Genomic DNA, 14,703 nt, shown 5'->3' on the forward strand with positions numbered 1-14,703 from the left:
ATGAGCAAAGCCTCCCAGTCCAGCAACAGGCACAATTGCCACCCAAGAGAAATTTCTTGAGTAACCATAAAGTGTATACAAGCAGAAAAATTCATGAACAATCCACTTGCCAATCACAGGAAGTAAACATTTAATTTCATGGGCAATTAAATTTAAATTAAATCTTTCTCCACATTTCTATATTTAGAGGCCCTGCTGGTTCAGTCTGAAAACAAAACAATTACAAAAGTAAAAGCTTAATAAAGTCTTTATCCCATTTAACAAATGTATGCATGCTTAACACAAGTCCTGAATCTGATGCCTTAGATCAAATCTCTTGAGAGTTGAAAATTGCATTACAAAAAGAACAATGATATTTTAGTGAAAAATTGGCATTAAATATATTTGGATGAAACGTGTGTGGGGATATCATTGCAGAAGGATTATGCAAGTTGTAATTTATTTTGTCTTCTACTATGAAGGCTCTCTGGACATTCTAGATTCATGTTAGCTTTCTAGATAGGAAATTTCCAACAGTTTTAATGATGTTGTCAGGGTTCCAACAGATGCCCTAATTAAATCATGAGCCTCAAGCCAAGCTTCAAAAGAAATCCAGTTATTTATTAGGAGCTTTATGTCCACCAGGTGGAGCCAACTCTGATCTCAGTTAATTTGTGCTTTGCCTCTGACCCTGTTTTCCCCTCCCCCCAATATGTGTCATCAGTCACATTCCCCAACGAAGCAATTTCAACCTGGGCACATCAGTCTGAATGTACTTTGCTTTGACTGAGATGCTAGCCCCTTGATGCACCTGTGAAGGTGCCTATCCCTTGCCTATGGCAACTCAAGAGCAGGTCAGGGATGCTTCATGAGTTGACAGATGTTTTAATCCATCACAATGCAAGTGATGTCACATTTTGGAAGTGTTTTGCAGTAACAGCCATCAGCATATTTCTGGAGCCATCTAAATATACATAAGTTGGACCATGCCTTCATATTTCCATTCCTAATTATCATGTTGGATCCTGACAAAAGAACAGGAAGATTGCTCTTCCTGGACCATAAACCTTCTGAGAAGTTGCAATGTGCTGTCCAGCCAGTGTATGGGAATTGGATAGTTAGTTAGCGATTGTGAGCTGTCCCCTTAAGGGAATGCATCATGGTAAATGTAGTTAAGGTATCCTGGGAAATGTAGTCCATGTCATGTGACCACATCTGTAATCCTTATTGGTCACTAAATTGACCCTCGATGGATTGGGGGAGGTTTCTTCACTCTTGCCTGAACTCACAGACTCATGGTAGCTGCTCTACCTCTACCGCTACGAGATGAGGGGAAAGGGTCAAGGAGATAACCATCTTTTTACCTACAAGACAGATATGCAAAGGATTGGACATTAAGAAGAACTTCATCACAAATGTGAGTTATAAGGATACCCGATGAACCAATAATAAATACTTTGTATGAATGTTTTGTTGAGTTTATCTATCTCTATCTGTACAGAAGACAAAAATCTACCACTGCACAGAATACAGAACAGTAAAAAGATGAACTCCTGAAGCCCCAAAAGAAGTAGATGCATCTGGAGTCTGTCTGCAGTAAACACATGATTAATTCGGACTCCCTCTGTGCCTCATTCTCCTTTGAAGTAATCAAACGTTGTCTTCATCCCTTAAACAAAGAAAGACACTGCGTTCCTTTTTTTTTTTTTCCTTTCCTAATGCCGGATTCAGAATACAGAACATGCAGCTTGTTCCATATAGTCTCTTCTGAAAGAAGTCATTTGACTTCTCAGATGTTTGGGGGAGATGCATCTAGACTCTCTTACCATCTAATTACATCCTCTCTTGTCAAGAACTTTGGGTCCCGTCATACATGGATGAAATGTCTCCTCTTAAAAAGTGGACTGCCCAACTTAGCAATATTATGACTTTCCACCTTGGTAGATCTTTTCTACCTCATGGCATCTCCTGACCAAAGAATGCAAATAGATACTTAAGAGAGATTTAAAAACAATTCCAAAATGTGTTGGTTTACTAAAGGTGCAGGTAATACTAATTCTGACTGCTGCTGCATGTGAAGTAGTGCAGAAAGTTTTATCTTTCTGCTCTTCTTTGATTGCATGCCACAGGCCTCTCTGTGCAATTATAGACCTCAAGATCAGTTTCTCAAATCTCCCACCAGAACACATGTAAAAATCTTCTTGTGGCATCTCACAAACATGTTTGCTTCAGCATTTCAATGAGCAAAGTTATTGTATCTCTACTTATCATAGACACTATAATTAAATCACCAGATCAATCCACCAGTGGCTCTCAAGATCCTTCTGAAGGAATTATCAGGTAAATCCCAATGCTAATATTTTTAAACTGTTGATCAGCCAATGCCAAATCAATTCAGCAGCTGATAGATTCTCTTTGATTTCAATAAATTAGACTAGCTCCGTTGTTTTATATATGTGAGATGTATGACTTTATACCAATACTGGTTGGCTCACTGGTTCAACAGCTCCACAGAACAACCGTATTGGAAGAATTAGTGTAAGGCAAATGAAATTCAGGGCAGGGTGACCAAGAGAAAATATTATGGTGGCCAAGAACTTCTGCTGGTCCTTTAAACTGCAAGTTAAGAAAGAGTAGAAAAAATTAGGTACAGTATTAGATTGGAGAGCAACTCTGTTCTTTCACAATTTGAGCATCAAGACATTCAGACATATGTGAAGCTTAAGACAAAGGATCAGATCAATTTTTGAGGCATGACATATTTTTAAGCCAGATATCAAGCAGTTGTTTCACTGTCTTCCAACAGCAATACACAATAGGCCAAATGAGCAGGAATGTTGGCTATTATTGCCATATTACTGCTTCCAGAATTGGCCATGAAGGTACAACCTCTTAAGTGCACTGGAGAGGAAGCCCTTAAAATTCCACAGGAATGGTACCAGGATGGAGAACTCCTCATTGGTGGATTGATGTCCCACATCCATTACTTGTTCCCTGAAATTAGTTTCAAGATACATCCTTTTGAGGAATCTGTTGACCTCCCATTGTAAGAAATCACTCTCTTACTTGATTTTAATCTAATCCAACTCATGTAAAATAGAGAGGTTCCTTCAACATACTGTATGGTTGAAGATATAAGGTTTCATGGACATATCCTTTATAATAGTTAGAAGTCCATTTGATCTTCTTCAAAAAGATTATGGGGCATCTTACAATCTTTGAAAGAGCAATTCAAAGTTGAAACAAAAAATTTCACAAGAAGAGTAGAAATGTGGGCTCTTCTACTCACAATCTTCCCTTAAGAAAGAAATAAGAAGGAAATAGTGTATAGAAGGAAAAATAAATTTATAACTATATGGCTATGTTCTTCAGCTTCAGCTTCTTTACCAATAAGATCTTCTGTAATATTTCCTTGCAAATGTGTTCTAATTAGCTTAGATTCTTTCTATAGTGAATTAGAAAGAAATCTAATTGAAAAATCAACCCATTCTGTTTCTTCCAACTGAGTACACCTCTATTCTCTTCAGAGTTTGGAGCATGTCTTCTGGACAACTAGAGATTAACTTCAGCAATAATATTGTTTAATTTCAAAGGGCAAAATGTTTAGCTTTTACAAGACTGGATGCTCTTGATCTGATTGTGCAGGAGCTTCTTATTTTTATAAGGTGAACATTTTATAATTGTGGATTGAACAACAGTTTATTAAACACTAAAGCTTGCATGAGAAGTATAATATGACAATAAACTCTCTTTTCTAGGGCAGGAAAAATAAGAATTCTTTTGTAAACCTCTTCTACATGACAACTATTAAAATATTTCAGGAATGTTATCATGTCATCCTTCTATAAAATGTTTCATGGTCTCTCCAAATTATTCCAAAGGGAATTCATGACTTTATTTGTTTGTTTGTTTGTTTGCTTGTTTTTATTTTTGTCAATTGCTTACAAGATAATAGATATAAGTTAAAACATAGTTATGAATATATGGATACATATAAGAAAAATAAAAAATAAAAGAAACAATAGGACAGGGACGGTAGTCATGTTGATGCCTTTATGCACGCCCCCAACAGACCTCTTAGGAAAGGGGTGAGGTCAATAGTAGACAGTCTAAGGTTAAAGTTTTTGGGGTTTGGGGAAGAAACCACAGAATCAGGTAGAATATTCTAGACATTGACCACTCTGTTGCTGAAGTCATATTTCCTGCAATCCAGTTTGGTGCGATTAACCTTGAGTTTGTATCTATTGCTTGCTCTTGTGTTGTTATGGTTGAGGTTGAAGTATTCATTGACTGGTAGGACATTGCAATGTATGATTTTATATACTATACTTAGATTGGACTGAAAGCGGCATAATTCTAGATTTTCTAGGTCTAGAATTTCGAGTCTGGTGGCATAAGATATTCTGCAACGAGTAGAAGAGTGGAGAACTCTTCTTGTGAAATATTTATATTTCACATTTTTATATATTTATATACTAATCATGCTGAAGCCTTTTCCTTTTCATGTTCTTTTGGTATTGCAGTTTAAATATCTGTTAAATACTTCATATAAAGATATGAATCTTGATTCTGAAGAGACAAATTGTTGTAATTCAGCTAGACTTCTAATATATGCAATACAAGGGCAGCCTAGAAAGCAGAATCAAAACATATTTCCTGTGGGTTTTTTTCCATTGGATATCTCTTCCTTAGTGGCATAATGCATAGCACAATTCTCTTTTGAAGAAAGTTACTTTATTTGCAGTGTGATAACCAAGTTCTATCAACACATATTGGCTTTAGTGTTTGCCGTGAAAGAGATCAACAAGTATCTTCACATCTTGCCCAATATCACTCTTGGATTCCACATCTATGACAGCTACTCTGATGCACTAATGACCTATCGTACCACACTGGACCTGCTTTTTAAATTGCATAAAATTGTGCCCAACTATATTTGCGGGACTATAAATAAAATTGTGGGAATCATCGGAGGGATGAGTCCAGAAACCTCCATACGCATGGCAGAAATTTTGCAGCTTTTCAAGATCCCACAGGTGGGAGCTATAAATAAAGATCTCAAAATTATGACAATCACATAAGTTGTCTGCTTTTGATTTCCCCTTCAAGAAGCAATTTGATGAATTATCTGTAAAGAGGTGTAGAGAAATTAAAGAGAAGTAAAGAAATTAAAGTAAACAGAAGTAAAGAAATTAGATTAAAGGGTGGACTTTGATTCATCTGTGTTTTTCTTCAGTATATCACTGCTTTCAGTAAGATGAATTGAATCATACAGAATTTTAGTGTAGCATTGTTTGAACCTGCAGGCTTATCCTAGCTGTGTGGAAGAAAAGAACTGAAAGATGTTTTTCTTTAAATTCAAATACAGATAGTCCTCGACTTACACCCACAATTGAGCCCTAAAGCTGCAAATCTTAAGTGAAACACTGTAGTTGTTAAATTACTAACACAGTTGTTAAGTGAATCTGGTTTTCCCCATTGACTTTGCTCGTAAGAAGGTTGCAAAAGGTGATCCCCTGACCCCAGGACACTACAACGGTCATACATATGAGTCAGTTCCCAAGCAATTGAATTTTTATCACATGACCATGGGGATGTTGCAATGGTCATAAGTATGAAAAACAGTCATAAGTTACTTTTTTCAATGCTGTTGTAACTTTGAACAGTCACTAAATCAACTGTTGTAAATCAAGAACTACCTGTACTTAGATTACCTTTAAGAAAAAGACTTGAGATGTTGATGATGATATTCATTATGATTAAGCTATACCTACATATATCTGTATCTATCTATCTCTATCTATACCTAGAGAGAGAGAAATAGATAGATAGATAGATAGATAGATAGATAGATAGATAGATAGATAGATAGATAGATAGATAGATAGATAGATAGATAGATAGATAGATAGATAGATAGATATAGAGATAGATGGATGGATGGATGGATGGATGGATGGATGGATGGATGGATGGATGGATGGATAGATAGATAGATAGATAGATAGATAGATAGATAGATAGATAGATAGATAGATAGATAGATAGATAGATAGATAGAAAGACATATAAGATTAAAAAAAGATATCTCCCTTTTTGGAAGGCCTTTAAACAAAATAAAAATATTAAGCATCCACATTTTTTAAAATAAAATTGTTTAAATCAATAAAAAATGGAATGTATCTTCCTCTGTCATTCTCCTTTTCTCTCATTCTTCCTTTCTTTCCTTTAGATTTCCTATGGCTCATTTCAGTTGGTAGGGACTGATGAATCACGTTTTCCTCCCTTTTATCGTATGGCCCCCGATGAAGCTCTCCAGTATGAGGGTTTAGTCCAGCTCCTCCTGTACTTTGGATGGAAATGGGTCGGATTTATCATTGCAGATGACAAACATGGAGAGCACTTCATCCAAACTCTGGAGCCCATGCTCTCACAAAACAAAATCTGCTCCGAATTCACCGAAAGCGTTGACAGAAACTTCCATTTTTACGAACTCCTTGAAATGGTTGAGCGAACAGTGAGTCACGTTGTTGTGTTCACAGAGAAAACAGCAAATGCAGTTATTATACATGGAGAAAATATAGTCTTTATGTGGCTGGCCTCTACTCTGCTGGTGACCAAACTTTTTCCTGTGACAACTTCTGATTTTTCACAGGAAGTTTCCACACGGAAAGTGTGGATCACGATGGCCCAAAATGATTTCACGTTACATTCTTTACAAAGAGCTGTCGATATGCAAATGTTCCATGGGGCCATTTCCTTCTCAATTAGCAAAAAGGAACTTCCAGGTTTCCAACAATACATACAGACTGTCACTCCTTCTGGGCCAAATCAGGATGGCTTTATTAGAGAGGTCTGGAAGCAAGCCTTTGGCTGCTCAGTATCAAATAATGCTGTTTCTGAAGATGAGCAGTGTACTGGAGAGGAAAGACTGGATGACCTTCTTGCATCCTTTTTTGAAACTAGCATACTTAGCCATAGTTATAGTATCTACAATGCCGTCTATGCTTTGGCTCAAGCCTTACATGCTGCTCACACAATTAGGACACATCAGAACATACAAAAGGATAGGGATCAGGTGAAAGAAAAGACAATAGAAGCCTGGCAGGTAAGATTTCTCTTTATCAATGTTTTTTTTAAGATTCTTCATGCTTACGCACAGTGGCAGGGAAGGAAGGAAGGAAGGAAGGAAGGAAGGAAGGAAGGAAGGAAGGAAGGAAGGAAGGAAGAAAGAAAGAAAGAAAGAAAGAAAGAAAGAAAGAAAGAAAGAAAGAAAGAAAGAAAGAAAGAAAGAAAGAAAGAAAGAAAGAAAGAAAGAACAACAGAAACGATTAATGGACTGGAAGCTAAAAAATACAAATTAAAGTTGCAGGAATTGGGTATATCTAGTCTAATTAAAAGAAGGACAAGGGTAACATGATAGAAGTGGGCTACGCAAAGAATGACAGGAGTTGAGGGCAGGACAAGAAGCAATGGGGTGGAAACTAACCAAGGACACAACCAACCTATAACTAAAGGAGAAATTTTCTGGCAGTTAGAACAATTAATCAATGAAATGACTTTTTTCCAGAAGTTCGGGACTTTTTAAAGAACAAATTGGACAACCAATCTGTTGTATTAGAAAACCTCCAGGCTCCCTTCCAACTCTATTATTATATTAATGAATCAACACATCATTAGATAGGGCAGCTATTCTAAACATCTAAATATCACTGAAGAAAATTACCAAGCACTAGAAGAGATTTTGGTATGGATTATGGTTCCATAATTTTTTTTATAATGCTTTATTGAGTTTTTTTCCATTTATACCTAATACTAATGGTTATTAAACAGTGCTATGACATTATATATACATTTATGTGTCCTATCAAAACTTACAATACATAATACTTTCATACCCTCTTATTTATACTAAACTGCTACAGTCCTTCATATTTTTTATTCCTGGGGGAGGGACCCCAAATTTTAAAAATGGGTGTTGTTTGTGACTATTAGGAAGTGTCTCTGTTTCTCTTTAAGCCTTACACTCTTCTAGGGTTAGGGTTAATATTTTAATATTGAATGTGGAATATGGTCCAGTGTGGCTGCAGTCCTCCATACTTTTTAAATTCTAGTAAGGAAAGGCTCCAAATTTTAAAAAGAAGGTCTGTATGAGGCCATTAGGAAGCATATTGGTTTCCCTTTAATAATTATGCTGTTTCATCTGCAAGCTCCACCCATTTCTGCAGAGAATTTCCTTCAATAACAATGTTGGAGATGAAATTAAATTTAATGAAGACGGAACATTAAAAGCTGGATTTGACATTGTAAACCTGGTCACTTTCCCAAATAGCTCTTATATCAACATCCCAGTTGGAGAAATAGATCCACAAGCACCTCCAGGAAAATTCTTCCTCATTCATCAAGACAAAATCCAGTGGCATCATGAATTTACTCAGGTACCATAACAATAACATGGGCTAAAAGAATCAATTTCATATATACTGCTTTTCACATATCTAGCCTTTCTATTTGCCCATAGATAGGAACTATCTCATAGGCCCCAAAACCATTTCACTCCATCCATGACAAAGGTGTGCAAAAGCAGATGTATTATTGAAATGCTTAATGATAAATATTCTAATAATAATTTCCAAACCTGTGCAAAGAGATGTATTTTCCTCCTGCTGAATTCGAGAACAGTGTCATGTGCAGATGTAGGCTGCAGATCTGAAGGAAGTATTTGTATCTAAACCTTCAATCCTGAGAATAGAATTCTTTATTGGCCGAGGGTGTTTGGACACACAAGGAATTTGTCTCCGGTGTATAAGCTCTCCGTGTACATACAAACAACAGAGCGATAGATCACAAATCATACAATGCAAGGAACAATTTATAAATTATAAGATACCAATCGGAGAAGGTAGTAGGAAAGATTAGAAGTTGAGAAACAGGAGAAGGATGAGAAGATGCGAAGGATAATAGCAATACAACCCTACTATATGGATAAATAACCTTAGGCATAAGACAATGCTATTGTAGTTAGGTGTTTAGCAGAGTGATGGTATGGGGGGGGAAACTGTCTTTGGGTCTAGTTCAGTGGTAAGATTCAAAAAAATTTACTACCGGTTCTGTGAGCATGGCTTGGTGGGTGTGGCATGGCTTGGTGAGCGTAGCTTGTTGGGCATGACAGGGCAAGGATACTGCAAAATCTCCCTTTCCATCTCACTCCAGGGAAAGGATACCATAAAATCTCCATTCCCTCCCCACACCTGGGGGAAGGTTACTGCAAAATCCCCATTCCCTCCCCACCCACTAACCTGCTTTCCAGCTCCGTTCTCTTAAGAAGAAAAGAAGACCCAGCTAATCAGCTGGGACTCGGGAGGCAGAGAATAGGTGGGGGCGGGGCCAGTCAGAGGGGGTATTTGCCGGTTCTCTGAACTACTCAAAATGTCTGCTATCGGTTCTCTAGAACTGGTCAGAACCTGCTGAATACCACCACTGGTCTAGTTGCTTTGGCATGTAATGCCCTATAATGACATCTTGAAGGGAGAAGTTGAAACAATTTATGTCCAGGATGTGAGAAGTCTCTAAATATTTTATGAGCCCTCTGACAAAATATCTAAGAAGGATTTTTTTTAAAAAAAAGTTTAATACTGACTACTTTCTTTATTTGGATATAGCTACCACCTCTCTCATTATGTAATGACCCATGTCCTCTTGGAAAAATAAAGAACAAGATCGAAGGGCAGAAATTTTGCTGCTATGCTTGTGCTCATTGTACAGAAAAGATGATATCCAGACAAATCGGTAAGATTCATAGCATCCCAATGAAACTTTGTCTGAATGTTTATTTCTGCAGCCCAGTTAAAAACATTTGACAGAAATGGTGTAGGGTCTCTGCTTGAGCAGGGGTTTGGACTAGATGACCTACAAGGTGTTAAGCCTGGATTCCCCAACGGGTGTTAAGGAAAACAAACTAAACAGAATGTGCAGCTAAGTCAGATAGGAAGACAGGTAAATGTGTGAGATAAGCCTTCTCGTTAACACGCAGTAAAAATACAGATACGCTTGTGCTATCAAAAATATAATTTATTCCATTTAAGAATTATAGCATAGTCATTATAAACAGTCCATTAGTCAAATACCAAATTCAGTCAAGTCTTGTCGAGGATACTCTAATTGCAAAGTCCGTGTCGAATAGCCAGTGTCAGTACACATATAATAAATCTGTCCAAAACTTATCTTCTCTCCGTTGAGAAATATCTTCAAAGTAATCCAACACTTCTTCTCCTCCCCGATCCAGCAAGAATGCAGTCTTCAATAAGCCAGCCAGTAAGAGCCAGAGAGTGCCTTGCTGCTTATATAGTACTTTTACAGCTGCACCCTTAATTACATTCCTTTAACTTAAAGTCACATACACTTTATCTGACAAACCATGATTCATCATTTTATTATCTTTACCCAAAACAGTTAGGGTAAACAATGTTATCCCTAACACAAGGTCCCTTCCAACTCTGATTATCTGTTATCTGAACTTGGGAAAAGTTTCATTCTGTTCAAAAACTCTTTCTTTCAGATATGGAGAATTGTGACCGTTGTCCAGAGGATCAATTTCCAAATGAAGCTCACGATGAGTGCATTCCAAAGATGCTGAATTACCTCTCCTTTGAAGAGCCACTGGGCATTACTCTCGTGTCTCTGTCTCTTCTTTTTTCTATAGTTACAGCTTTGGTATTTATAATCTTCATTAAGCAACGGGATACTCCCATTGTCAAAGCCAACAATTGTAACCTCACCTACCTTCTACTTGTCTCCCTCTTCCTTTGTTTCCTCTGCTCACTTCAGTTCATTGGACACCCCAATAAGGCGACCTGCCTCCTTCGACAAACAACATTTGGCATCATCTTCTCTATTGCAATCTCTTCTATATTGGCCAAAACCATTACAGTCATCGTAGCATTCCTAGCATCAAAGCCAGGAAGCCTATTCCACAAATGGGTTGGGCAAAAGTTGACCTATTCTATTATCTGGTTCTGCTCCTTCATTCAAGTAGCTATTTGTGTTGTTTGGCTGAATACATCTCCCCCATTTCCAGATTTGGACATGGAGACACTCTTGGGAGAAATCATAGTTGAATGCCATGAAGGCTCCATCACCATGTTTTACTGTGTCTTGGGCTACATGGGCTTCTTGGCCCTTCTCAGCTTCATTGTGGCCTTCCTAGCCAGGAAGCTGCCAGAAAGTTTCAATGAAGCCAAGTTCATCACTTTCAGCATGTTGGTTTTCTGCAGCGTTTGGCTGACCTTTGTCCCCACCTATCTGAGCACCAACGGGAAGTACATGGTGGCCGTGGAGATCTTCTCTATCCTGTCTTCCAGTGGTGGCTTACTGGGATGTATCTTCACCCCCAAAATCTACATAATTATACTGAGGCCTGAGCTCAACACTAGAGAGCATTTAATACATAAGAAATTGTAAGGTCCCAGAAGTTTCCCTGAGCCACTGAGATGCCAAAGATTGAGAGTCGTGATGAGGTTTGCAAAAATAACAGCTTTTTTATTCTTTGGCCAAAGCAAAAGTCTGGGTGAATACTATGTCCAAAACATACAGACAAAAATGCATGTAAGGAATAGCCACACCCTGCGAGAGTGGCTCAGTGTATTATATACATTTTAAGCTGATAGAAACAAATCAATCAGAGACAAAGATTCATTATTAATGTGGCAATGTCTTGCCCATGCCCTTCCCTTCCTTATCCATGGAGCGTTCTTTGTCCATGCTCTGTCCATACTTCATTATTTTACACAGTATCCCTTGTGCTTGTGTGTTCATGTTCCTAGGCAGCCACCCCACTTATCTATGGAGCAGGATGTTCTTGGGAATTGTCTCCAAGGATGTGTCTAGCTCTGAAGCTAATTGCAGAAGCGAGAAACCAGATAGAAAAGGATACAATTCTCTTACAGAATGAATTCCTAACAAATGACTCTGATCCTTAGCAAAATAGTACATGCAACTTCTTTAACAGAAGCAAAGAGCAAAGGTTAGATTGATTCATGTCAAAACATGTCCTTTCATAATAAATAATAAAAAAGAACAAGATTGAATTTTGAACAAGCAAATACTAATTGGATGTATACGTGCAGCCTTTTTCATATACAGGAATGAATGAGTTATTGAATGAAGCTGCACAAACATTTCAAAAAGTTACGTGGAATATTTGTGTCCAAATTTGATTAGTACACCCCAGAGTAAACTATTAGGAAATACACTAACTCTATAGGTAATAAAGTATAAACAAACTGTTCTGTCTCACCTGTGACCACGAGGAGAGAGTCCAAGCCTCCAAAGGAATATAAATAAACAGACAGGACCAGGAATGATAGAGTTAAATTCCTTTGACTGGAGAAGTCCTTGGCAGTCTTCCAGAAGCTGCCTGCCAAGTCTGATAACAAACAAGACCATAAATCAGAAGGCGAAGTCGCACAGAGAAATTTGTCAAGCTGCTATTCCGAATAAACAAATTGTCCCGAATGAGGATTCAGAGCTAACACGCCCTCTTTTATTTCCTGAGGGGCGTGTCAGTCTCTCAAGTCAGTCCCTGATTTGACATTTCCTTTTACGTTGCATTTCCCTTTTCTGCCTGCGTCTTTGCCTTGCATCAAACCAGCATTCCTCGGTTTGATCCTCAGCCAAGGACTCCGGCACTCTCTCCTGATTATCTGCCGACACCTGAGGCACAACCAGGGAGGAAGGGGAGGAAGATGATTCCGAATCTTCCAGCAAAGCAGGCTCAAACCTCAAGGCCAAATCCTCCTCTTCTTCATTACTCGAGCCTGTGTCTTCTAACAGAGCAGGCTTAAGCCTCCGAGTCACAACACAAACTCAATTGAATTTGTCTTTCGCCTTAATCATCGATGGAGTTTTTTTGAGGGTAGGGTTTATATTAATTTTTCAGCAAGACATTTACAATATTATTTAATTAAGTTGCTCTGTTTGGGTTTTCAATAGTAATAAGAAAAGAACTGGTGGCTATCAAGATAAACGTTGGAAAGAATAGATTGTGATCAGTGGTGGGATTCAAAACATTTTACTACCGGTTCGGTGGGTGTGGCTTGGTGGGCATGGTTTGGTGGGCGTGGCAGGGGTAGGATACTGCAAAATTTCCATTCCCTTCCCACTCCTGGGGGAAGGTTACTACAAAACCCCCATTCCTGGGGGAAGGCTACTGCAAAATCCCCATTCCCTCCCCACCCCACTAACCTGCTTTCCAGCTCTGTTCTCCTGTGCAGGGCAACAAAAGAAGACCCAGCCGATCAGCTGGGACTTGGAGACAGAGAATAGATGGGGCAGGGCCAGTCAGAGGTGGTATTTGCTGGTTCTCTGAATTACTCAAAATTTCTGCTATCGATTCTCCAGAACTGGTCAGAACCTGCTGAATACCACCTCTGATTGTGATTCTTTGTAGATTGTTGAACAATTTTCCTAGCCCTTAAATTGATTATTTTTTGCCACCAAAGCTGACAATACAATTATTACCAAACTCTTCCCATGACTTCCAACTAAATTAGAAGATGCATACGAGTTGAGCAATTATTTTAATGGATAATTCCTAATGGCATGAAAGTTTAAGGATACATAAAGAAATATTTCTTTCCCTAGATGAAAATAAGTATATCCCGATGAAACCCTTTCCTTTTTGTGATTTTGTTAGGTAAATTAGTTAGGGAAGAGGGTGTTCAGCAGGTTCTAACCAGTTCTGGAGAACCGGTAGTGGAAATTTTGAGAAGTTCGGAGAACCAGCAAATATCACCTCTGACTGGAAATTTTACAGTATCCTTCCCCTGCCACACTCACCAAGGCACGCCCATAGAACCTGTAGTAAAAAAAAAAATTGAATCCCACCACTGGAAAGCATGGTGTTGTGGCCAAAATTGGGCTTTAAAAAGACAACAAAATTTTATTTATATGCTTACAAGCAATAATACACTATATTCTGGATCCCCAGCAAAGTTTTTAATACTTTGCTGAGCCCACACAAGCAAAACTAAACCAGGGTTTATATACATTTGCTTATTTAAAAGCAAGAAAATGTAGAAACAGTGGAAATTATAGGTGGCATTAGAAAATGTTAGATTAATCGATCTATCTGACCATAATATCATTTATCCCTTCCTGTTAGGTCAACATCCTTGCCATAACATCTTTGAGATATGGTCAGTGAAATAGATAGTCCTTGACATATGACCACAATTGAGCCCAAAATTTCTGCTGCTAAGTGAGACATTTGTTAAGTTTTGCCCCATTTTATGACCTTTCTTTTCCACTGTTGATAAGTGAATCGCCACCATTGTTAAGTTAGTAACATCGTTGTTAACTGAATCTGGCTTTGCTTGTCCAAAGGTCTCAAAAATTATTCACATGACCACAGGATACTGCATCCATCATAAATATGAGTCAGTTGCCAAGTGTCTGAATTTTAATTACCTGACCATGAGGATATTGCAATGGTTGTAAGTGTGAAAAATGTCAGAAATCACTTTCTGAACTGCCGTTGAACTGTTGTAAGTTCAAGACTACCTATAGAAACAATTTGATTTTCTGGGCCTCAGGTTCCCTCACTTAGTCTTCTCCCTATCAGCACTCTTAATCAGAGTTTAAATACCCTGTTACATTTCACTTGTAACTTGTGGAGAATGTGTCAGTCAACTGAACAAGGACTAGCTAGCAGATCATATTAAGAGC

The 14,703-nt window shown here is 38.1% G+C and overlaps 1 protein-coding gene across 1 annotated transcript; it reads left to right on the top strand.

The window, feature by feature from the left end:
* Positions 1-4,739: 4,739 nt before the first annotated feature.
* On the top strand, positions 4,740-12,272 carry LOC148129104 (vomeronasal type-2 receptor 26-like). Its single transcript, XM_087947905.1, has 5 exons — positions 4,740-5,015; positions 6,212-7,087; positions 8,190-8,417; positions 9,642-9,768; positions 10,538-12,272. The coding sequence occupies exons 1-5, from the start codon at positions 4,854-4,856 to the stop codon at positions 11,437-11,439; spliced, it is 2,295 nt and encodes a 764-aa protein (XP_087804031.1). The 5' UTR covers positions 4,740-4,853; the 3' UTR covers positions 11,440-12,272.
* The last annotated feature ends 2,431 nt before the right edge of the window (positions 12,273-14,703 follow it).

This window comes from Notechis scutatus, chromosome Z, assembly GCF_049901735.1.
Source record: "Notechis scutatus isolate UNSWTSFEM ecotype Mainland chromosome Z, rNotScu1.2, whole genome shotgun sequence".
Classification (NCBI taxonomy): domain Eukaryota; kingdom Metazoa; phylum Chordata; class Lepidosauria; order Squamata; family Elapidae; genus Notechis; species Notechis scutatus.

What these genes read in the sequence shown, in the direction of transcription:
- LOC148129104 (XM_087947905.1), top strand. Translation starts at nt 4,854, where the DNA reads ATGACCTATCGTACCACACTGGACCTGCTTTTTAAATTGCATAAAATT. An exon ending in AGACAATAGAAGCCTGGCAG is followed by an intron (nt 7,088 to 8,189) that starts GTAAGATTTCTC and finishes TTCATCTGCAAG; the next exon opens with CTCCACCCATTTCTGCAGAG. An exon ending in GGCATCATGAATTTACTCAG is followed by an intron (nt 8,418 to 9,641) that starts GTACCATAACAA and finishes ATTTGGATATAG; the next exon opens with CTACCACCTCTCTCATTATG.